The sequence below is a fragment of the Hipposideros armiger genome, unplaced genomic scaffold, assembly GCF_001890085.2.
Source record: "Hipposideros armiger isolate ML-2016 unplaced genomic scaffold, ASM189008v1 scaffold_148, whole genome shotgun sequence".
NCBI classification, from domain to species: Eukaryota; Metazoa; Chordata; class Mammalia; order Chiroptera; family Hipposideridae; genus Hipposideros; species Hipposideros armiger.
Window position 1 is genome coordinate 362091 of NW_017731498.1, and position 25550 is coordinate 387640.

At 41.2% G+C, this 25550-nt stretch overlaps 1 protein-coding gene across 3 annotated transcripts in view; it reads left to right on the top strand.

Moving 5' to 3' along the window:
* The window catches only part of DLEU7 (deleted in lymphocytic leukemia 7), an 85400-nt gene that overhangs the window by 45205 nt on the left and 14645 nt on the right, over positions 1 to 25550 (top strand). The window contains exon 3 of one of the 3 annotated variants that reach the window (XR_002124907.1): positions 15341 to 15392. The exons of 1 other annotated variant lie outside the window; for it this stretch is intronic. Coding sequence is in view for 1 of the 2 variants with exons in the window: in XM_019650827.1 (XP_019506372.1) it covers positions 413 to 469 (57 nt within the window). In the remaining variant the exon portion in view is untranslated. Of the gene's footprint in view, positions 1 to 412; positions 573 to 15340; positions 15393 to 25550 lie in introns of those variants that run through there. One more of the 3 variants, XM_019650827.1, reaches the window with a different exon arrangement.

Here is a 25550-nt window from a genome sequence, read left to right on the forward strand (position 1 = left end):
TCTGTTGCAAAGGTATATTTTAAAATTTCTGCTTAAGCTTAACCTCAACATAAGGGTGTTAAGGCAATATCCTGTTCCAAATGCAGGCAGAGGCCTGAGTAACAGATTAGCTAGAGTTTGTTTTTGGCTCCTGTTTTCTCAACAGTCAGGGACACCTGTTACAGTGTTTGCTTAGACCTTTCTGACCTCTTCTGTTCAGTGGGATCAAATGGCAGTTATTGCAAATCAGAATCTCCTCCGCCCATTGCTCCCTTAACCTTACTGTAAGCTTCTGAGTGGGGAGGCCTCAGTAGGCCTCCATTACAATCAGCGTGTGCCCAAATTACTGAAGGGCTGCCCTGGATTTAAAGGATATGCAGTAAATATTTTCTGACACATTTCCAGGAACGGTAATGGGCTGGCATTTTTTCAGGGTGAAGAGGTTCCCTTGTGGACTTTGCCTTCCATCTCTCCAGAAAACCCTGGCTAGTTCCAAATCCTGACCACACCCAAGAGGAGAATCGCGGCCCACCCTTGGTGGCACTGACCCAAGCAGACCTTCCCGGCCCACCGCCTGGCAGACAAAGAAGGCATTGGCAACATGATATCTTGCAGCATGCTGAGTCTGTGGGTGAGGTTATTACACCAGTTGAAAATGGGGTTGTAATTGCCATTTTGAGTTTGAGGCATTTAAAAGATAATAAATCAATTGGCAACTGAGTAGTCATTAATACCACCATGGGAATAGGTTGACCTAGATTTTCTAGATGCCTGTGAATTCAACCTTGATGGTCCAAACGTGCTGCAGGCAAAATGCTTCCACATCCTGTTTTGGTTTGTGGCCATGAGGGTTGGGGGTGGGGCGGGGCTGCGGTGGGAAGGAGGGCTTGAGGCTCTCTAAGGTCTGTAGTCCCATAGCTCAATGTGGGACAAGAGTTTTTCACAATCTGCATATGTACCCCTGGAAAGTGGACTTATAATTATTTTAAATTTCAATCAACAGTGAAATGCCAACATTTCAGTGCAAGGTGCTGGCAGGCCCCCTGCCCTGGAAAGTGGATAATCATTTAAAATTTCAATTAGCAGTGAAATGCTAACATCTCAATGCAAAATGCTGGCAGGCACCCTGCCCAGCCTGTGAAAAGGTGCAAGGTTTGGAAAGGAAGGGATCAGGTATTTCTACTCCAACCAGTGGAGGTCAGTGTTGAGTCACTGATCTCTTGTTTTAAGTGGATGCAGAAGTTACCACGTTTGATAGATCTTTGCTCATAAAACAGAGATGGAGAAAGAACACCCAAAGATGAAAAAATGTGTAAACAGCAGCTCCATGATGCTGAAGAATGAGTGCTTGGAGTAGCTGGTAACATTTGGAGCAACCTCATTGAAGACGCACAGCTTGGCGAGAAAGTGGATGAAGGGGTGAAATGTGTGCTTGCAGCTGCAGCTACTGAGAATGACCTGCCTTTTAAACTGACAACTTGCCCCAAATCCCCTGCCTGCAGGGAGGTTTTTGATAGAAAGGGAGTGAGCTGGTCTCCTTATTATCTATGTGTGTTTTTAAAAACAAAGACTCTGGAATTTTGCTTCCCAAGAGTGAAGGGAACTACTTGTGGATAATGCCTTTCTCAGGGTCCCAATCCTTATTTCTAGGAAGTTTAAAAAGCCTCCTCAGATGTTAATTTCAAACAACCCCACTGATGGCTTGCTACTGCTCACTCTCTGGGTGGACTTACTTTATTAATCTCTAGATGTTGCACAAGTGGGGAATTTTAAAGTGTGAGGGAGGAGCCTGGGGCTGTATGCTCCCAAACTAACCCACTAACATCAGGAGGACATCAGGAGACGGAAAATGCCAAGGGGCAACTGACAGATCTCTTCCCTCTACTTGTCTCCTCCTTAAGGGCTACAGGTTTTCTCTCCATGATTTGAATGTTTGAGGGTATAAAAAACTGAGTGGAGTCTTTGTCCGAATCAAATAATTAAGCTCTTGGAGGTTTATTCAGCACTATTATTCGGTCTTCATTATTAAAGTGATTTGGCTGAATGGGGGATGGGCACAAGTGCAGGAAGGCCTCATTTTATATGGTTTTAACATCCTTGTTGATAGTGGTTACATTTTCAGATGGTTTTGTTCTTCATCAAAGGGCAGCTAAGGAGGATGGGTGGCAGCTCTCTGTGTTTGCTAATGCCTGAGGGAGTTAGGTAGCAATTAGTAACTTAAAATGATACACAACAGAGTGCTCTTTAGTCCTCAGAGCCTGTGATTCCGGTTCAAAGCTCCAATTAGCAAAGGACATTGTTTTTTGAAACAATGGAAGGAGGAGTGTTTGCTTGGTTTTTGAGTTGGGCATTCTTTTTTTTTAGATTTTTGTGTTTATTTTCTGAAGATTTTTAGTTTCTTTTTTATACTCTGTCAACCAGGTTGACTGAGCACTGGCCATAGAGATTTCTCTTCTGATGCAAGTGTCATGTACTTCAGTTACCAGAAACTGTCTCTGTTCTTTTCATACCACAGCCTTTCATGCTCCTATGCCTTCGCTCATGCAGCTTTATATTTGTCATACTCCTTTTCTTGTGCCACCCCCAAGATAGACGTCTTTTCTCAATGGTGAAGTTCTATTTATTCTTCACACCTCATTCAAATGTCACCTCCTGCATAAATGCTTCAATGCTCCTTGCCATTCCTTGTTTCCCAAGCAAAATGAATCATTCTTTTCTCATCCCCTTCATTATATACATTTTGATAGTGTTCCTGCACGTATGTGTGGACATTAAATAGTTAAATAACAACACTTTAGCAATGCAGGAGAAAGGTCATAAAAAAAACCAACAACAACCTTATTGTTGCCGTTGGGAGAATGAAGACAACACAAGACAGGTGGTCATCATAAAGTAAGTGACTGTAATAAGTGGAGGTTAGAGGAACCGGCTTTTCTAGATAGTTTCTAAACAGAAAATTTTCAGCTGCTGTCCCCAAATCAGAGGGGCCTGTAATATCACTACCCTCCATAATAGTGCAGAGAGTAAAAGACATTTTTAGCCATCATTTTATAGGGTTCATTTTAGGGGAGTCCCAAATCTCCTTAAGTTTCTTCATTTGCAGAGATCTGTGCTATATCAGCTAGGAATGGAAATAGCTGGTGAAATGTAGTTGTTACAGAAATGTAGTTGTGAAAGAATCTAAAGTTTAGAATCTAAACTATAATGTCAGAACTTTTTACAACATCAGAGAGACAGAATTCCCTGTAGTTAATAAAATCATTGATAGTAACTAATTTGACCAATCTGTGGGGTTAAGCTGGGACGTGGATCAAAGTGGAATAGAGAACGGCATCAGCAAATAACACAAAGCAGTGAAGCCAAAGGCGAGAATCCAGACAGAGACAAGGCGAAGGTGTTTTACACTGCCGTTTGTGGTGTAGATGTTATCAGTGCATTTCGTGAGGAGGGGAAATTAGTGAATCCAGACCATAGTTATCTCTGTGTAATTTGGAAGCTGGAGCATGTGCATGTGTGCAACGCATGCAGTAATAATCTTGTTATATCTTCACCCATCTGCTGCCCTGCCCCCAACCAGGCGAAGCTCATTGACTGTGGTTTACTGACTCAGGGAAAGGATGTATTAATCAAAAGCAGAGAAAGGGGAGCCTCTTCTGGCTTTTGAGTTTCCACAACCAAAGCCCAGAAAAAAGCAGGGAAGATTAAAAGCAAAGATTCCAACTTCTAAGAGAAAGATAGAGCTACCCTAGCTTGAGTGAAAAAGAAGAATTGAAGAAATGAGGAGTACTTAGACAGGGGTGTGTCTTTTCTTCAGGTGGGGTGAGGTGGGAAGGATGCCCTCATAGGATGTGTGGGATCTAAGAGCAAGTGGGGACCCAGATTCTAGCACACAGGAAGACTCCAGAGAAGCCTTGGCTGTGTAGCATAAGTGCTTTCACTGTTTATGGCATCCCCAGCACATCAACGTAAGGAGTGTCCAGTAGAATTGTCCTGCTTGTAAGTTCTGTCGTGGCTTGGAAGTAGAGATGGGACTTGGACAACCTCTGAGAGTTTTTTATGCCTTGGTGCAGTTTGGGAGCAGCCAAATATTTCTCATGAGATCAAGAATGGCCCAGGCATAGCATAAGGAGACCTCAGGATGGATGAGCACCTGTATCCGTGACTGAGGGATTGTGGGCTGAGAATCAGACAGGATGGTGGTCATCTCAGTGGAAGCCAGTATTATCAGGTGATGATGAAGAGCCAAATGCTCTGTGAGAGCCCTGGCACTGCATTGGGCCCCTTGCCTGCCTCATGCTGCCCTGAAATTGTATGGAATCACAAATTATCTAGGTTTTAGTTTATGTCCCACTAACTAAAAGGGGACTTAATTTATAAATTAAAGTGAGTAACCAAAAATATAACATCTTTTATTTTTTACACAGTTGAGTTTGCAGTGAGGTTTGTGACTTTTGTTTTGTTTTGTTTTGTACTTGCTTAATTCTTCATCTACCCACCCATTAGGTTGTGAACTTCTTAGTTATCTTTATTTCCTGAAGCCCAAACAGTGTGACCCAGAAGAGGGGCTTAATAAACATTTGCTAAATAAATTAAAGAATGTTCCTAACTTTAAGGGCAGTGAGTCCTTCTTACAGTTCTTTGGTGCCCTCTCATATTCTGGCACATTTGGGGACACAGAGTCAGGGTTCAATAGTCATTGAATAAATGACCAAATAATTAAAAAAGAGAGAAAATACATGACACCAAAGGGCTTTTCAGTGTCCTTGGCATTTTCCAAAGGAAAGTGAATCTGCCTCTATGTCTATGTGACTTAGTTATATGTCTAAAGATATTTTCCTATATTTTCCTGCCCTGAGAGTGAACTCAAGACCTAAAAACACACAAAAATAATTTTTAAATACTGCAAAGAAGAAACAAACACCTATCTCTTTCCATCTCCCATTCCTACTTCAAAAATCTTTCGGACTCTTTTATGAAAATGTAAAAACTTGCAAAGACAAAACTCTTAAGTGTTGCTCTATGATTAAAGCCTTGAAAGTATGACACGATACAAGGCCCCTGTGTCTGGAACCCTTATTATATTAGCATATTTCAGAAAAAGATTAGATTTCTCTCAAGATTGACTTTGGCGGAGTTTCCTTCCTCACATCCCACTCCCCCAGCTTCCTGCCTTAGGCTCCAGGCTGGGATTCTCACCATGGAGCCCTGGTTTCCAAGAAGATGAATCCTTGTACCCTTTTTTTTTTAAAGATTTTATTGGGGAATTGGGGGAGGGGGACAGACAAGTTGCTGTCCTTTCGTTCTTCAATCTAGTTATGAAGGATGTCGCTTCACGGGCCCATGTTGGTGTTATCATTGTGCTCTTCCCGGGTGAGGCAGTCACTCGCTGGCCATTGGATGGCCGTTCACAGCAGCTCACGAAAGCTCATGCCCGCTGCTGGCCAGCCCCACTGCAGCCTATGGCGTCCCAGCCCCAGGTCGAGCTGTTGTTCACCATCTTAGCTGTGGAGGGTGCAGCATCACTGGCCCTCATGTGGGATATGAACTGGGGCCTGCTGCTCAGAGATGGCGTCCCAAGCCAACTGGCTTCCCAAGCCAACTCCTAACCTACATGCCACTTGGCCGGCCCCCCTGTACCCTTTTTAAAGTCAGCTGCTTCCTTTGAGTTGAATCCAGGTTCTAGACCAGCTCTCTGGACCCACGTGTCTGGCTACTTGTCCCAGAATATTCTACTCCATCCAGTGTGCCCTATGTTCAGGTCTTATGTCCTCCCAAACCTGATCATGTACTAAGTCTGTTTCACAACCTATAATGGATTCCTGTTTTCAATTGCAGAGTTTTCCTTTTGCTTGTGTGTAGCACATTTTGTTCAAAGTATTAGTCAGGATGGTCTAAGTTCTTTAACAACCCACCCTAAATCTGTGGTGGCTTAACAAAAAATTTTACTTCCTGCTCATAATGCAATTTGATACAGGTCAGTCAGGGGGGTTGGGGCTCTGTCCCATGTGGTCTCTCAGAGACCCATTTTCCTTCCATCGGTTGGCTCTGCCCTACTCTAGGTCTTCATAGACCTCATCATTCCACCAGAGGACGGTGAAAGAACAAGGACTGGGCATAGGAGGTTTTCGTGGCACATTCTGGTAGTGGTCCTTCTATTCACATTCCATTGACCAGAACTCAGTTACATAGCCACTCCTAAGGAACATGTAATCTGGTAGTATGCTGAGAAAGAAGAGGGGAACACATGTTGGTGAGCACTTGTAAACCGGGTCTCAAGTCTCAAGTGTATATAACTTCCACTACTAAAGATACATACTCCCTAAAAGTTTTAGGCCAAAATTGTCTTTCGATGCATAAGACAAATTACACCCTAACTAGACCTGGCTACATTGATGTAGTCCAACTCGTTTTTGCAGCCACACACTTTTTTTTTTTCCAACTACAATAATAGACAAATGAGTGAGCAGATAAAGAAATCAATCATAGTAATTGTACTAATTATCTTCAATTTCTGGTTTATGTACCTGATCTCAATTCTGTAGCTTGCTTTAAAATAATTTCAATATGAGTTAATATTTTAGATTGCTGATAGAAGAATATTTAAAGAGCATTTGCTGTTTATTAATGAATTCAATAGAAACCCAAATATGCGTAACACACATATAGTACTGAATGTCTCAAAATGGAGAATTTTAAGATTTTAACTTCTTTTTGAGAGATACTGAACAAAAACAGGATAAATGTCCTTCTTAATCCAGCCTCAGCCCACCTTTTCCCCATCATCTCCACCACTTTATTCCAAGGAATAGAACTGGTAGCTGGAACAAGGATAACAAAGGTGAGGGGCCACTCTCCCTTTCCTGTCAAGCTACATTTGATAAGAGAGAGAGAGAGAGAGAGAGTAGGCAAGGTACTGGACAGCAGTGGAGGGACTGTGGTGCTGTGGACATGAGTTCAAGGTGAATTTGCCTCTCTTTCATTTCACTGTTACCGCTGGTTTCACAAGCAGGGAATCGGGAGAAGGCCCCTAGAGCTCAAGAGGGTCTGTTTCATTAAAAGTATATATAAAACACTGAGCAGAAGCTGCTTTTCTCAGGTAGGCCCCCTTCTCTAGGGAAGCACATATAGATTTCTTATAGGTAATATGAACTAGCATATCTCTAGCTCTTGGTTAATGCTGGTAATTGACAAAGCAAGCCAAGGACTTCACAGCTTGGGACAATTTTGTATGGTTTTTAAAGCCAGACCCATGCATGATAAAATACTTTTCTTAATTAGATGGAGATCATATGTCAGCCTAGCTTTTATCAAATAAATTATGTTTGATAACCATATAATTAATTCCCAACCTAACCAGTCAGACTACAAATATGGGCCTTTAATCTCTAAGGGGTTTGTGTGTGAGTCATTTGCAGGGGGCAAATCTGGGTTTGAAATCTTTGACATTTTTTGTGACCTATACCACGTTAATTAATGTGAGCCACAGTTTAATGAAACTACTAAAGAAAGCCCACACCAAAGGTTGTGAGGTTGGATGAGAACACATAAAGAACACCTGCTTTTTCTTTCTGATCACAAATCCACCACTATTACCAATTCCTAATGCCAGTGACGCTCACATAGCCTGACATAGTAGTTAGAAACAAGAATAGTGGTCAGAAACCCAGGATCTAGAACCAATTTGCCTCAAATTCAACTGTGAATTTAGGCAAGTCAACCTTCAGCTTCCTCACTTGTAAGATGGAGAATATAATTCCTGCTCCATCACCTCTTAGGGCTGATTTAAGATTCAAATGTCATAATGCTTGTAATTCCATCATTGTCATTAGTCACTTCATATTAAATAGGGTTCTTTCTATGCAACTTTGAAAAATACTTATACTCTTACAACAAGGGTCTTGGGTGTGTGACCCTTCATTCAACACTTATTTACTGGTCTCCTCTGCTGTGCTGGTATCCTGAGGAGCTGGGACACAGCAGTGAGTAGGAAAGGTGGGTAGAAGTGTATAAGCAATAAGCAAGTAAACAAATAAATAAACTAGATTATCTCAAATACTTATGAATAGTTAAAAAACTAGGCAATATGAAGACAGTGAGTAGGGAGAAAGGGGCTGCCTTAAACTGGTTGTTTAAGGAAGATCCTTCTAGGGAGGTGATGTTTGAGGTGAGATACAAAGAATACATTTGGTTATTGGATACCTTATAAACAATAGAATGACATTTAAAAAATGGTTGTGCAAGTGCCATTCACAAATTTTAGTTAAATTCTCTTTTTAGAAGTGAGTAGAAAAGCTGGGTGGGACAGTAAAATGAAGAAATGACCCCAGGAAAAGAAGGCAGAAGGCACCAAGGACAAATTTTTCTTATCTGATAATTTGGCTATTTACTACCTGCCTCTCTGTGATTGTCTAAGTTATGACCCTTTCTTCCATCTCTCTCCATCCAAATATCTTATGCTTTTTACTTATCAGTTCTCAATTTTTATCTATCATAACAAGATTATATTAACATTAAAAGAAAATTTTAAAAATCCTGTAATTCTACCTTTCCAACACAGATGCTCTATTTTTCTATAGTCCCTTCTAGTCTTTGACATGCCCCTGTGTGTGTCACATGATTAGGATCCAATCATGTAACCAAGGCTCTAAGGGTATGATTATCAAATAGATGCTTACAGATCATTTATCCCTCAGGGAGTTAGGAGAAACTATTGCTAGTAGAGCTCAGCAGTCTCACGGGACCCTCATGCCCTGGTGGCAGCATCTCTAAAGGAGGTGCAATCTTATTCATGGTGCCAACATGGGCAGTGCAGGGCAAGCACTGGGTGTGGCCACACCTGTTCCCTCATGTAAAACTGAGCAACCCCAGTGGAGAAGCTGGGGCAAGGTTTGAAACTAAAATTCCTTGCTCTTTTTCTCTAATGTTGAGACCACTAAGCTAGGTGAGATATCTTCCCTCCAGAGAGTCACAGGCCATGTTTGGAATTTTCCAAGAAGATTAGTATTGCCATTAAATTCTGAACTTCTATCCAAACAATCTCTACAACTTCCATGGCCAAAGGACGAATGTCAGCTTTGTTTCAGGAAGGTGTCCTCCATCCACCCTACCCAACTGTTGGGTTGTCTGTATTGTTATAGGGGATCCATTGCCCAGGGGTGCCTGCTCCATCATGTACACACCACTTACATGTCAGCCAGGGGCACATTTCACCATGAAGCTAGTGGGGCTTGCAATCCAGGGCCCTCACGTATAAGGGGCATTTCCAAGGCCTTGGCAGGAGAAAATGTGTTCATGTGGTCATATGTTTTAGTAAAATTTGCAAAAGACAGATATTTAAATTGCAATCAGTTAATATGGCTAGCTCCAATGTTTTCCCCTCCATCACACTGCTCCCTCTATTGAGTGGTATAGAAGTGGTTGAGGACATTTTTGGAAGTAGCTAAAGGGACCTTGTATTGGGGATTCATTTAATTGGGTTTAGTGAGGTACGAGGTCCGATCAGTAAGCTCATGAACTCATCCTAGAAAAAGTGCTACATACCTCATTGCTGAATATCACTACGATCATCTTTGAAGTACTCCCCTTGGGAAGCTATGCACTGATGCCAGCACCTAGTCCATCCTTCAAAGCAATTTTGGAACTCTTTTTCTGGAGTGGCCATCAGAGCTATCGTTGTATTACCCTTGATGTCCTGAATGTCATAAAAACGTCTTCCTTTAAATATTTCCTTTATCTTTGGGTAAAGAAAGAAGTCATTGGGGGCCAGATCAGGTGAGTTGGAAGGGTGTGCCAATACAGTTATTTATTTCCTGGCTAAAAAATCCCTCACAGTGCCATGTGTGAGCTGGTGCATTGTCATGATGCAAGAGCCATGAATTGTTGGTGAAAAGTTCAGGTCTTCTAACTTTCATGCAGTCTTTTCAGCACTTCCAAGTAATAAACTTGGTTAACTATTTGCCCAGTTGGTACAAATTCATAATGAATAACCCCTCTGATATAAAAAATGGTTAGGAACATTGTTACAAAAATTTCACGAACTTAATTGTCAGAGCTCATGTATTTACATAACACACAGTCCCTTCTCTGTATAGTTATTGAGCTAATGCACTTCCTATGTAGAAATATCCTCCAGGATGGAATTTTGAACAGAAGTAATGGGTAGGTTTTTGAATTATTTGATAAATTAATGAATGAAGAGGAGTAGCTAATTCATATGATTTATTGAACACATTGAAAAGGTTTCAATTTCTTGCCTATTTGACATAAAATATTGACATCAGTGAAGAAAACAGAAAACACATTGACCAGTACAGTGGGATATATGATGTACTGGATAATGAGTGTTATAAATTTAAAGAATATTTAGGGTTAGCCATTGTACAAGAAAACAAAAAAATGACCATAAATCCTGCTGCTCATATATGAAAAAAACTTGATAGAGAGTCCCTACATTTGATAACAATTCTACAAAAAAAAAAAAGAGAAAGAAAACATTGCCAATAAGAATTTGTGAAGCTGAAAGCTTGCAGCTAGGAAAGAAAGACTGAAACTAAATCATCTTTCCATTTTCTATGTAGAAAATGCTATTACAATATCATTATCATAGGGAAAGGGGGTCAAAGAACAGCCAAGAAAAATGTGGAAAACATAAAGGTGTCAGGCTGTTAACTAATAAAAATTGTTTCTAGATTTTGTGATGTTTCTGGCATTTGTCACATCTTTAAAATTGTCATTTGTTGTCATTTCTTTTCACATTCTAAATAAATATTTATTTTCACACAAATTGTGTAAGTTTTAGGCTCCAAAAACCTTGAATCCACCCCTGTAGCTGGCCCCTCGGGGAGGCGAGGGGAGGTTCTCTCATGTTCCTGGAATGGCTGAGAGCAAGTACACACACACTCACCAGTACACACACGTGCACCCGGCTTTATCCTGTCCTGACTAGTCCCCAGCTAGCTCTAGGGTGGCTTCTTCCGGAGGTACAAGTCTCACTGCCTACACTGCCTGAACCCCACATGATCACTTCCTGTGGGGGACTGGGGTGAGATGGAGAGCATGGGGCAGGTGCTGGCTGTGTGAGTGGGAGAGAATGTAGGTGCTCCTGGGTGTATGCACAGCCCTGCCCGTCCTTGCAAACAGCTCAGAGAAGAGCCTAGCCAAGCCCAGGGGGCCCATCTATGCAGCGGTAATTCTGGACTCTAATAGGACTCATAGATTAATAAAGAGTGCGATACCTGGAACCAGAGGCTGGGTACAATTATGGTGAATTTTACTGTTGAGACCCCAGAGCCAGAGCTCCCCTTGACCCTCCTCCGTTTGTACCTTTACTCCCCCTCCCTCCCACCCCTCTTGTGTGTACAATCCTCTGTCGAGAGTCACCGATTCGGTGGAGGAGTTGGCGCTACGGCCCCTCCTTCACCACCTCTCTCCTGCCTTTCCTTGGGTACAGCCTCAGCACGTTTATTCATGTTGGCCAATAATATAGTAAACAATTTGTTGTTGTTGTTTTTGTTTTTTAATCTTGAGGAGGGGACACTTTTTTCCTAATGATCACAGAGACTCAGTCCTGATTCTTCCTTCTGGAATGCAGAGGAACCTAGAGGCAGCAACCATGGCTAATCTCTACAGGCAGCCTCTCTTGCTGCTGTTGCCTCCTCTGTAAAGTGGAGTTAATGATCCACCTCATTGGTTGAACAGCGGGTGGCCAAGAACTCTCCTCCCCACCCCAGTTAGCAAGTCTGCATTCCCCATGTCATCCACCCCTGTCTAACCAACACAGCATGGCTAGCCACACTCCCTGCCATTCATCATTTCCCCCAAATCTGCTTCCTCTCCACTAGTGTTTTGAGTGACCAGGAATTTCTCAGAGCTGTCTGTGAACAAACATGACGTCAGATTTCATGGCAAATACCTTCATGGCAAAAAATAATAAGAAAAAGCAGCAGGGGTCTCCTTAAAGGGAAGTGTTATTTTGGTTCACATGAGATCCTTGTGGGCTTAAGAGGGAATCTCAAAGTCTACATTGTACCATGAAAAGAATAAAAAAGGATCTGAGAAAAGAAAAACAAACTTCTCTCCCACACAACTCCTACTCTTCCACTCTTCAGATCTTGTCTTTTTTTTTTTTTCAACAAAAGAGATATTAATGATAATGGACACACAAATAGTCTCATAAACAGATAACTCTGGGAAATAAAGACTTGTGAAAATCCTGATTCATTCTGAGATGTTTCAGTTTACCTGATCACCACTTTAACTAACATTATGAAGAATTTTATACAGGCAACATGTTTTGAAATATTAGAAATGGCCAGTTATTTACCTCACCGGGTTTTAGTTTTCTCAGCTGTAATATAAAGAGTTAGAACAAAATGATTTTTAAAGGTGATTTTTTTAGGGCTAATATTCTATGATTTCATACTAATGATGTTAACATTATTTTGATATCCAGTTAACATTTCTTTTGTTTTATATTTTTTAAGTGTTTTGCAATCAAGTTAGCAGGTATTGATTAAACACGAACAGAGCATATAACTCAGAAAAGTACTTTTCTGTAGGAAACAACTGTGTTTTGAAAGTGTGAATAAAGTGTATATTTAAAAAATGAATCAACATCTCTTTTACATATACCATGGGGTTTTCAGCTTTCAAGAATCCCATGATGAAGCTTTTTGCACAGTTTATTTATTACGCCAAGTTCAATTTTCTTAAAGAAGAGGTACATTGATATGATACTGGGTGCTTGCACTGCATGGAAAGTCATTTTCCAGAGGATAGCACTGAGGCACAGAGAGGTTAAACGGGGTTGCTGACCAGTAAGGGCAGCTCCAGGGCCAACGCAAGAACTCTGGAAACTCTAGGTCCACATCCTGACCCCAACGTTGCACCCGTCCTTCCCTGGTTAGTTCTCCTGAGAATTAATGTGTTATTGTGCCCACATGATGGACTCTCATTGAACATGCTGAGCTCTGAGACACCAACCACCCTCTAGGCAACATTTCATGGAAAACAGACAACCTTCTGGATGCCGTTGTCATATTGTGACGAGGCTCTGTCTGTTTGGCAGTGCAGTGACACGCCAGATGTATGTTCCCTCAAATTAAAACCATTTATTTACACACATACGAAGGGAAAATAAACGTCACTCTGCTGCAGACTTCTTGGTAGCCACTCTCTTTCTGACCCAGGCTCCCCTTCCCTGTTTGTGTTGACAATAAGACGCAGTTGCCTCCACAGTCCCAAGGAGTGTTGTTAGGTGAGAGGTGTCCCCCAGCACATAGGACATTTGCCTCCTCATGTTCTTCCCTGGGCTTCAGCTCTTAGTGAGGACCCTACAAACAGGGAGCTGTTTCACCCTTCATATCACTTGCACTATGGGGTAAGTCTTTACTATTATTAGAAGTATGGATCCAACATTCCTTATCATTTCTATATGAGGTACTTTCCCATGTATCATTACCACACCTGAAAATCCCAGGCTAGGCTCTTGACTCTATTTTCCTTCCTTTATAATATTTTTACTTCTTGTTCCCCTGCTCTACTTTTCACTTCAGGAAACAGAGAAGAATGTGGTACTTCTGTGTTCAAGTGATGTATTGGACCTAAACAGGTGAAAGCAAATTGATGGAAGAGCCTAAATAATATTCAAAGAGTGTACTTGACAATGAGATTCTTTCTATTAAGTGGTAGGAATTGCTTTTCTCGCCTTCATCATCCTTTTACTTTTACTGCTGTGGTATTATTTCTCAATGTTTTTACACACACACACACACACACACACACACACACACACACACAGGGACTGTGAGTGGGGCATATGTGGGAGGATGTCACACGTCAGCCTGGCATTGGTACACATATTTCCACCCACATTCCAAAGGGAGGCTGAGGAATGTGATTTACTCATGTACCCCGAGAGATGCGGAAATAGGTTTGCTAAGCATCCAGCCAGGCTCCATCCCAGGAAAAGTGTTGGAGCAAGGCTAGACCACTCAATAACCATCAGTGCACTGGGTCAGAGATGGGAAATACAAGGTGAAGTGAAACGTAGTTTAGAGGCAGAGCCCTCTATCAGTTCCTCGAAGTGCAGGTAACACCACATGACAGGGAACTCCTGCTAGTGGTGTGAACACTCGTATGAACACTGGTGTGAACAGAGCTGTGGGAGTAGAGAGGAGGAGTATGCTTGTCCTCCAGGCTTAGGGAAATTTTCACAGCAGAGGTTGCTTTGTAGGGAGTTTGTGAAGGATGAGCACACTTTGTGGGGAGGAGAAAGGGCCAGTGGATTTAAGCAGAGTGAAGTCCCTGAGCCAGGCAAAGAGTGGCAGGTGGTCCAACATGAATGGGGGGTGAGGCCACAGAGCAAGTTGAAGGAGATGCAGGTGTAAATGGTCTGTTGAGAAGAGATGGTGCGGAATAGGTCATTGTTAAATGTTGGGGGACAGGGGAATGACATGATTGGATCCATGTTACAGGCAGTAGGTTCTGGTGGCTTGTGCAGGATGAAGGAGAAGTTGGAGAATCAATAGGAGTCAGGGAGCCTGATGAAAAACTTGCTTCAACATCCTGGGCATATTCACAATTGTAAAGCTGGGCATGCAAAATGATGTTATATGAAGGTTCCCTCTCCCAAACCTCCATCAGAGGGGATAGTGAGGAGGAGGTGGTTTAGGACTTCTCAAGGGCTTTGATGGCTGATTGGATGTGGTGGGTGAGGGGTTTGGCACCTTGAGAGCTCTGTTTGCCCTCCAGACCTGCAGATGCTCCATTTTACTCCCACCCCAAAGTGCTAATTTTTTTTTTAAAGATTTTTATTGGGGAATTGGGGGGATGGGAACAGACAAGTTGCTGTCGTTTTGTTCTTCAGTCTAGTTGTGGAGGACGTTGCTTCACTGGCCCAAGTTGGCACCATCATTGCGCTCTCCCCAGGCGAGGCAGATCAGTCGCCGGCTTCTGGACGGCCGCTCACTGCGGCTGCTGGCCGCTCACGCTGGCTGCTGGCTACACACGGTAGCCCATGGCAACCCACTGCCACAGGGACTGCAGCCCACGCCGTCGCCGGCGACTCATGGCAGCCCAGCTCCAGGTTGAGCTGTTGTTCAGCATCTTAGCTATAGAGGGCAGTGTCACTGGCCCTCATATGTGGGATCCGAACCGGGGCCCTCTGGCATCCCAAGCGAGTTCTTAACCATCGCGCCACTCGGCCGGCCCCCAAAGTGCTAATTTTAATGTTGGTGATTACAACAGATAATATTATTCATTTCTCCTCAGATTTACCAGTGGGAAGTCTCTCCTGAGTGGAGAAGTAAAGGCAACACTGCTAATATTAATGTTTCTGATTTTTGCTCTAAATCCCTTCCAGGACATTATTAAATGGACTTGACTTAACTGGGCAGACTCCTAGTCAATAACTTTAAGAAAATACCAGGCACTGTTTTAAGGACTTCACATATATTAACTCATTTAATCCTCACAATAACCTAATAAGGTAGGTGCTGCCAGAAAAATTATCCAAAACTTAGAATGAGGCAAAATGGTGGACAACATGTTCTTTCAGTGTAAGAGGGTAAAGACTGTCCAAGAATTTTCTTAAGGAATGTCTTTGGTTTGCCTCATTGCTTAAAATCTTGATCAAAGTTCCTAGACTTAGGGAAATCACTTGTTACTTTGAAAACTTTGATTCAACAGATTTACAAATAATTTCTCATGAGTGAAACACATAGCCCCAATGATTTATGGTATGTTGGACATTACCCAGGTTATATCTAACCCAACCGTGTTATCCTAACATTTTTTAAATAAACTATCTATACATATTTTAGCTTTTCAGATTCTCTCTGAGCCAATCAGAATATTTTGTTAGTTATTTCATTATTAATGAGTTAAAAAAATAAATGTGATTTTATGTTTTTTGAAAATTACATTTTGAAAATTATTATCCCCATTTTGCAGATGAACAAACTGAGACACAGAGACATTATGAGGTTTGCCCAAGATCAAAGAGATAAAAGTTATAGAGCTGAGATTCAAACTCAAGTAGTCTAGTACTGGAAAAGTCTCCTTATTCACTCACCATGTATTGAACATTTTCTCCATTTTTGACTATTCTGAAATTCTCCTTCTGAATCCAAGGGTTATTTATTTCATTTAACAAATATTTACTGAGCTGCAGTTTCTAGCTTATTCTACTTCATGGTAAATAGCATTCATGTTGTATACTACAAACTTAGAAATAAGTTGTTGTCCATGTGCTCACGCTCTTTAAAAAAACACCAAAACAGTCAAGGACTCTTCTAGGCATTTGTATAATTTGCCCTGTTCTTTCTTTTGGAGTTTTATGGTTATTATGCATATGGCAAACCAAGTATACTTGTTACCAGAAGAGGGAGAAGGCAGAAGAGGTAAAAAAAAAAAAAAAATTTCAGGCTTCTTGGTAATGAGGTTAAGGGTTATGTAAATTCCAAGAGCCAGGTTTCTTCCAGAACCTTTGGCCCATGGAATTCATATTTGTAAAGCTGGGCATGCAAAATGATGTTGTATGAAATTTCCCTCCTGCCGAATCTCCATCACCCATGCTCTGCTTCAAAATCACCTGGTAGCAAGGGCCGGCTGAGTGGCTCAGTTGGTTAAGAGCTCGCTCAAGAGTGTGAGCTCTGAGCAACAGTGGTTTGATTCCTGGCCCAAGCTGAGCAGCCGCTGAGCTGCCAACAGGTGGCAGGATGGCTCAGCTAAAAAACAAACAAATAAAATCACCTGGTAGCTACCTTTGATTTTCACACCTAATTCTTATCTTAATGTTGGTCCTTTATGTATATTCTTTCCAAGCAACTATAATTGGTGGTTGCCTTCCATTTCAGCTGTCTGCATGTTCTAGTGTTTTAATGGTGTCTCTGTCTTTAGGTGATAAAAGCATAGGATAAAGGGACGGGAACTGCTGTGGCCACATCTGTAATAACATCTCGCTGTTCCCTGAGAACACTCAGCGAGTGTCGGTGATAAATGTTCTGCTCTTGGAAAAAACCAGGTTCTTCCCACTATATTTTGAGATGTTTATCTCCATTTCATGGATGACAACTTAAACTCCCAAAGGCAGGAAATTCACCTGTAGCTCAGAGAAGAATGAAGTGATGCTTCAGGAGTTTTCCCCATTCAGTCTGTCCAACAGTGATAAGATGCTTAATTGTCATTTATCTTTGTAGCCTCTGATTCACCCAGTAGTTGGCCAAAGTGCATTTGACCCTTTCCTTTTTTATTATTAAAATTTATTAGGGTGACAGTGATCAACAAAACTACATAGGTTTCAAGTGCACAATTCTATAATACATCATCTATATATTTTGTGATAACCAACCAGAGTCATTTTGTGATAACCAACCAGAGTCAATTCTCCTTCCATCACCATATATTTGACCTCCTTTAACTTCTTTTACCATCACCCCTCCCCGATGACTTTCTGTAGCTGTAGATTGAGCTGTAAGGTCTAGTCAGTACTCCAATCTCCAGATTCCAATTTTCAATTTCCAGTGGTTTATGTTGACTCCAACATCTATTACCATATTTGGTGTCTAATACAGCAAAACTCTAGGAGAAAACTTCCCCCAGCCAGATTAATATACTTTAAGGAAATGATAACACTATACTAGCTATATTATTATTAACCCTCACAACTTCTGACTTGAGCTTAAATTCCTCAAGATGTTAAATAGCTGAAATGCTAGCGAGCATCTGACCTCATTCCTGATTGCTGGCACATTCATCTCTGTGTCTTACTTGTACCAACCCAAGATGCCCATTGAATTTGCGTTTTCTTCAAATGATTTGACACCACATCTGAGTGAGTTACTCTTCAGCTTGAGTCAGTGGGGAGGAACCTGCCTAGATCACCCCTTGGCAAACTCTGGCTGTAGTGGACCAAATGGTGTGCTAGTGACGTGAGACTCATGGTACTTCCCCAGTACATGATGTAAACTGAGGTGTTGTTCTTTCTCCTCCTATTACTGGCACAAGTACAAGCACAACTGTGTTAAACAAGGGGACTCAGAGTGTCTTCCACTAGGGAAGTGCTAATTTGCACATCTGAAGACTGCCAGTTTATAGGGAGGATCAGCTCGCCCAGAGCTGCAGAACAGGTAGGGATATCAATCACTTATTTTTATAAAACCTTTAGCTGTTTGCACAGCTCCAGGAAAGGAATTATATGGCAAGGATCCAGAAAAGGAGGTTGAGTAGCTCAATTGATCTGCTATTCCAGGTCAGAGAAAGGAGGCCCAGACAATTTAAGTGGCTTATCTGAGGTAACCACTAGGAAGAAGTGGCAGATCAGAGGTGGGGTACAGGCTCTCGATGCAATGGCGAGCTAATCTACCTGTGTCTCAGGACTAGCTGCCATTTGTGCCTATAGAAAAATGTCCTTCAACACTTTTCTTTCTTTCTTTTTCTTTTTTTTAGCTGAGCCATCCTGCCACCTGTTGGCAGCTCAGCTGCTGCTCAGCTCGGGCCGGGACTGAAACCGCTGTTGCTCAGAGCTCAAACTCTTGAGCGAGCTCTTAACCAACAGCCACTCGGCCGGTCCCCTTGAACACTTTTCTTCAGTGTGACATGCTCCCTGGAAGGAAATGCTCTTAATTAGCGGGGGAACACATGTTTTCATTGAAGAAACTGTGCTTGAAAAAAATTCCCATTCTTCTTCCTCCTTTGAAAGGAGAACAAGCTAAGGGAGACAGTGAAGGTGTGAAGTGAGCACTCCAGGAGAATCAGTAACCAGCCTAAATTAAGGCAGATATGCAAATGGAATTCCAGTATGTTTGATTTCCACGTGAGATGCCCAGCTGCATTTTTCCATCATGCCTTATGGGCCTTTAAGGAGCTGTGAAAAGCATCTGGTCTCTAGGGACCAATATTCTAAAGTAAGCAGCTAGGAAAAATCCTTCTTTAATATGTCTTGAAATGAACTCATGATTGGACCAGAAATATATTTTCACTCAACATGAGCACATCAATAAGCCAAAAAGCAGAGATGCTTCCAAGGCACTTTAAGTGGGTGTTTGATTAACATCTCAGAGCCCACGGCAGCTCCAGAGCACGTTTGGAAATTCTCTGCATCCAAGTTGAAAAGAAACCCATGTGCTGGGCAAAACACGAGAGTGGGTCTTTGAATTGAAGCTAGAGCTTATGGCTTTGTAAGGAGACTTTATAGCAGCGTGTGGCAACTTCTGAAAAACAGGGAGTGGTATTTTTGTGGTCCTTGTTCTGGCAGGAACAGTTGCAGTGGAGGCTGAGGGGACCTGCACTGTCTCCACACGTGTTCACTTGGGCATGGTATGGGCCAGCATTGGGAGGGGCCTATGGTAGAATGAGGGAGGTAGCTGCTGGCGATGAGTCTGGGTTTGTGCGTACCTGCAAGGTGTCTTTTTCTGGTGTAAATGTGAGATTACTCGCTTCAGTCCATGGGGATATCTCCAGTATCTTGTGTTGAGTTTGCTGACCACCTATTTTCTTTCTCTTTGTCTTCCTGTTACCGGTTTCTGAAGACACTGTTGGCTGTCATCCCATCAGTGATACCCTCCATTTTCTTTTGCTTACAGGATCTCAGTGTATTTGTCTTCCTCTGGGAGGCTTCCAGTAAGGAGGGAGGGTCCTTACCACACTAGGGAGAGAAATTCTGTTGGTCTAAGGGAATCATAGTGATATCACTCCGTTACTAATGAATGAAAGTACAGAGCGATTACAAATTGGAGTGAGATGTGTTGGGGACTGGTTAGGCCAGAGAGTGCGATATGTGTAGGGACTAGATGACATAGTCTGGAAAGGCAGGTTAGAATGAAGTTATGGGATGCTTTGAATGATAGGTCAAGAAATTTAGATTTTGTTCAGTGTCATTTTGGGGTTCAGTTAATTATTTGGGAGGTGACCATAAGGAACATAAGGAAAGAAATGGGGGAGAGTGAGACAGGGAAGGGAGAGAAAACAATGAATTGTCTGTTAGTGAGTGATTTACTGCTGTGGGCAACTGGCACTCAGTCCTTCTGGGCCCTCTGAGAAACTGAGGAGCACGCTTTAGAGGTGACCTACAGAAGGATGAGGATACAGACTCTCAACCCACGTGGGTTGTTTATGGGTCCTTGCTTTTCATCACTTTGAATATTTCATGCCAATCTCTTCTGGCCTGCAAAGTTTCTTTTGAGAAATCAGCCGACATTCTTATTGGGGCTCCCTTGTAGGTAACTAACTGCTTTTCTCTTGCTCCTTTTAAGATTCTCTCTTTGTCTTTAACCTTTGGGATTTTAATTATGATGTGTCTTGGGGTGAGCCTCTTTGGGTTCATCATGTTTGGGGCTGTCTGCAGTTTCTGGACTTGGATGTCTATTTCCTTCACCGGGTTAGGGAAGTTTCCTGTCACTAGTTCTTCAAATAGGTTTTCAATCCCTTGCTCTCTCTCTTCTTCTTCTTGTACCTCATTCATGTGAATGTTGGTACACTTGATGTTGTCCCAGTGGTCCATTAAACTATTCTCATTTAAAAATTGTTTTCTTTCTTTTTCCTATTCTGATTGGGTATTTTCTGCTGTTTTTTTTTTCTTTTAAGGCACTGATTTGACTTTCTGCTTCATCTAATTTGCTGTTGATTCCATTCAATGTATTCATTTTAGTTATCATATTCTTCATTTCTGACTGGTTCTTTTTTAGTGGGTTCTATCTCTTTGTGTAAGTTCTCACTGAGTTTGTCTATACTTTTCCTAAGTTTACTGCTCATCCTTATAACCAATGTTTTGAACTCTGTATCTGGTAGATCCTTCCCTCCATTTAAAAAAATTTTTTTTTCTGGATTTTTGTCCTGTTCTTTCATTTTGGACATGTTTCTTTGTCTTCTCATTTTGGCTGCCTCCCTGTGTTTGTTTCTACATATTAGGTAGGGCTGCTACATCTCCCAGTCTTAACAGAGTGGCCTTGTATAGTAGGTGTCCTGTGGGGCTCAATGGCTCAGTCTCCCTGGTCACTAGAACCAGGTGTTCCAGGTGTGCCCCTTGAGTGGGTTGTGTGTGCCCTCCTGTTGTAGTTTAGCTTTGATTGCTGTTTGCACATCAGTGGTTGGGATTGACCCTCAGGCTGATTGGCTTTGAGGACTAGCCATGACTAGAGCAAACGAGCTATTGTGTGGGGGCTGATCCCGTGGAGTGGGATTCACTACAGTGGGGCTATGGTGCCCGTCATGTCTGCACTTTGGGTTTGTCATTTATGGAGCTAATTATGTGGTGCTCTGATTTGGTATGAAGGTGGCAACCAGGTGTGTCGATTCTGGGGCTTCTTGGGAGTGGCTCTGGTGGAGGCCCATGTCAGTTGCTGCTTGTGCCTGACCTAGGTCCACCTGGTAGGAGATACAAAATGATCTGTGGTTAGTAGGTAACTTCACTGGGTTTGGAGACTCCTGGGAGAGGCTATGCTGCAAACCGAAGCTGGCTGTCACTAGTACCTAGCTGGAGGCCAGTTAGCAAGAGGTACAGAGCATCCTGACACCAGTCACTGCTTGTCTGAGGTTTGTGGAACTTTCAGAGATTTTAGAGAACTCTACAATATTGGCTGAGGCTGGCTGCTATGGTTAACACCTGCTGAAAGTGGTTCCAGCCTCTGTACAAGTTGGGTGGGGTCATTTCTCAGGGAATCACCAGGATGGGGGGAGTTTGATGAAGACTCAGGTTCAGTGCTGACTTGCACCTACAGACTGGGTGGGGGGTTCAAGAAATTATTTGCTTGATTGCCACAATAACAATCTGATAGAATCCTGTTGGCCCCATGGTTGCAAGCTTTAATATTTTCAGTAGCCAGGAAAGCAAACTGGTTCAGTTGTATGTGTCAAGTGCTGTAGTGAGTGTGGCAAGCTCCAGAGCATTTATCCCACCTCAAAGGGGAAAACACTACTTAGCTGCAGCTTACCATTACCAGGTGAGAATGTGGCCCAAAATTGGGCAATAATAATAATAATGATAATAATAATAATAAATATATTCTTGGGTTGTTGGAAAAGTCATGATACATTTTTACAAAGAAAAACAGAAAAAAATACATCATGACTTTTCCAATAACCCAATAATATAATTATTATATATAAAATTATTACTTATTATGTCAATTTATTATATTATAATATAACATTATTACTATAATAATTGCTACTTAAGCTAGCTAGACTGAATCCGGATTGCAACTGACTGTTACAACTACAGAAACTATTGAATATTTAAGAATGTTCCATAAAACTAGTGGTTCAAGGAAGACAAGTTTGGAAATGCTGTTCTTCAAAAAGAGGACCTGGGGAGTCCTTCCCAAACCTTAATCCAAGGGAACGTAAATTCTAAGGGTAGGAATTTCAGATACTGTGCCAGGCAATGCCCATCGTGAGGATAGAGGACAGGGGTTGCATGTGTGCTATGCTATTTGCCATCTCTGTACCAGAAGCTCTTGAGGTACTTCCTGAATCTACAATTTCATGAACACATTGGCTGGACTAAGTGTGCGTTCTTTGTCTCACATCCTGCTAGTTCCTCATGAGAAAATACAAATAAGGAAATGGCTTGATTTCTCATTGCGAATAACAAGAGGCTAGGGATCTATGTATGAAATTATTATGGAATGTAAAATTATGTAAAATAAAGTGCTACATTTTGAGGTTTAATATATCTAACTTACTAAACACATAAGTCATACAATGATTCTTCTATTATCTAGAACTTCTTTTCTAAATTAGTGGCCCATAAGCCAAATTGGGTCCATAGTTATGTTTTATATTGCTCACACAAGGTTTTGTTTAAGTGAATTAATAGGCAACCTTTGCAAACTGGGAGATTTTTACCTTAAAAGTTGAAAGAGCTGGCAATGAAGAACAGAAATAATTATGCTATTCCCTGATCTGAAGACTGGGTTTAGTTTTTTTGCTTTTCAATCCCCAGAATTATCCTTCACAAGGGACACTGGCTATCCAGTTACTTTTTCTGATATTTTTAAGTTCCCCCAATGTAATTGTGGCTTTGAAAGAAGCTCCTTAGATTAACAGAAGACGATCCACCTGATGTCCCATACCCAGGGGATGGAAAGGAGAAATATGAAGCAGCAGCTGGTAGAGGAAGAATTCATAGGTGGAGACTGAGAGTTTGGGTTGTTATTTGGTCTTTCTGGGAGCAATGTATCCTGCTCATAAAAGGGAGCCATGTACCCAGCTAGTAAAAGACATATCTGGAGATAGAACACAGGTATTCTGATTGCCAGTTCTGTATACTATCATCCCCCTTCTAATGAAGACAAACGCAGTATTGTTTAATACATGAGATGGAAATGGTTAGAAAGGTAAAGGCAGGTCTATGGAAAGAAGGAGATTGCATAGACTAAAGTTCCCTCCTGACCCAAAACTTTGTGATACCTTATTGCTTCTTAGGGACATTTTTAACCAGACTTCTAATTTTTTAAGTAACAAGAGGAAGACACTTCTTTAAAGACTAAAATATGGACTTGAATTAAAAAAAAGCCTTCTAAAAGAAGAAATTATTTGCTTGATTGCCACAGTAACAATCTGATAGAGTCCTGTTGGTCCTGTGGTTGCAAGCTTTAATATCTTTAGTAGTCAGGAAAGCAAAACAGTTCAGTTGTATTTCTGTCAGTTGCTGTGGTGACTGTGGCAAGCAAGCTCCAGAGCATCTATCCCATCTCAAAGGTGAAGACACTATTTAGCTGCAGCTTACCTTTGCTAGGTGAGAATATGGCCCAACATTGGTCAAGATTCAAAATTTCCAAGAGAAGATGGAAATCTGCATTTTTATGTAAAATGTCCAGATTAAAAAACAAACAAATAAAACCTGTAAACTCCCAATTTGAAACCTCTGTTTAAAATCTTCACTTGATCGGGCTACCTATGAACAAACATAGAAATAACAGAAAGCTTTCCTTAACAAAGCATCTAGTAACTGTACTTAAAATGTTAAAAATGTTGTTTAAATGTATAGTTAAGTTCTTTAAAGAGTAAAATAAATCCCTAGAATAGTGAGCATATGAGCTGACAATGTGCCTTTTCTGCATGTAGGGGTAGAGTCTAGTATTAAAATCTAAGGGACTTGGTGGTTTGTTTGTCTTTGGTTAATTTTTTTATTGTGCCAAAATATAAATAACATAAAATTTACCCTCTTAACTATTTTAAGTGTACAATTCAGTAGTAAGTACATTCATGTTGTTGTGCAACTATCATCATTATCAGCCTGTAGAACTTTTTCATCAACCCAAACTGAAACTCTATACCCATTAAACAACTCCCCATTCCTTCCTCTCCCCAGCCCTTGACAATCACCATTGTACTTTGCCTCTCTGAGTTTTGCTACCCTGGGTCATTCATGTAAGTGGGATCATACAACATTTGTCTTTTTGTGATTGGCTTATTTCTCTTAGCATGTCTTCAAGGATAATCCATGTTTAAGCATGTAACCAGAATTTCATTTTTTTTAAGGCTGAATAGTGTTACACATATATCACATTTTGTTTATCCACCCATTCTTCGATCAATGGATATTTAGAATGCCCCCACCTTTTGGCTATTGTGTGAATATAGCTGCTATGGATGAATGAAGTTTACACGTAGCACTTCAACTCTCTACTTTCAATTCTTTGGGGTATATACCCAGAATTGAAATTGCTTGATTGTATAGTTATTCTATTTTTAATTTTTTGAGGAACTGCCATACTGTTTTCCACAATGGCTGCGCAATTTTACATTCCCATCAGCAATGCAAAAGTCTCCAAGTTTCTCCATATCCATGCCAACACTTATTGTTTTCTGTTCTGTTTTGATTTTTTAGTGGATGTGAAGAGGTTTGGGTTTTAATGATCATTTACTCAGGAATAGGAATTGAGATCTTGGACCCACAATAGGCTCAAAACCTCCTATGGGGTCAGTATTCTTAAACAGCTAATTCCTCATTAACAGGGAGAACTATAAATAAATCTACCTATCTGAGTAAGAATATGTCAAAGAAAATTGTCTGTTTCAATTTAGACTGTTGGTGGAAAAAATGTTTGCTAAGGTACAGGAATCCTGAAGCTAAGAAATTAGTTTAAAAGCATACCCAGGCTAATGATAGCATTGGGATATCTGGCAATTCAATGAAAAAGCCTCTTTGCAAGGCTATACCCTTTACCAAGGATCACAGATCATTTCCACAGATAGAACTCACTAGAACATAAATGCAAAATCCAAGTCTAAAACTCCAACACATAATGACACAATCCACTATGACTAGAAGTCAACTAACCAAATAAGCAACTTAATTTGATCTTCCAGGATATGAATATTATACAGCTCCCAGAAAAATGTTATAACATGAGTATGGTCAAAATGATGAAGAACTTAAAAAAGAATTTAAAAAGGGAAAAAGGCTCATGGGAAACCAAAAGCTGATGTGACAAAGATAAATTTTTTATAAATAAAAAACACAGTTACTGAAATTAAAAACTCAATTGACAGATTAAATGGTCATTGAACCAAAGCCAGAGAGAAATTTAATGCATGGAAAGCTACATGTGATGAAATTAGCCAGA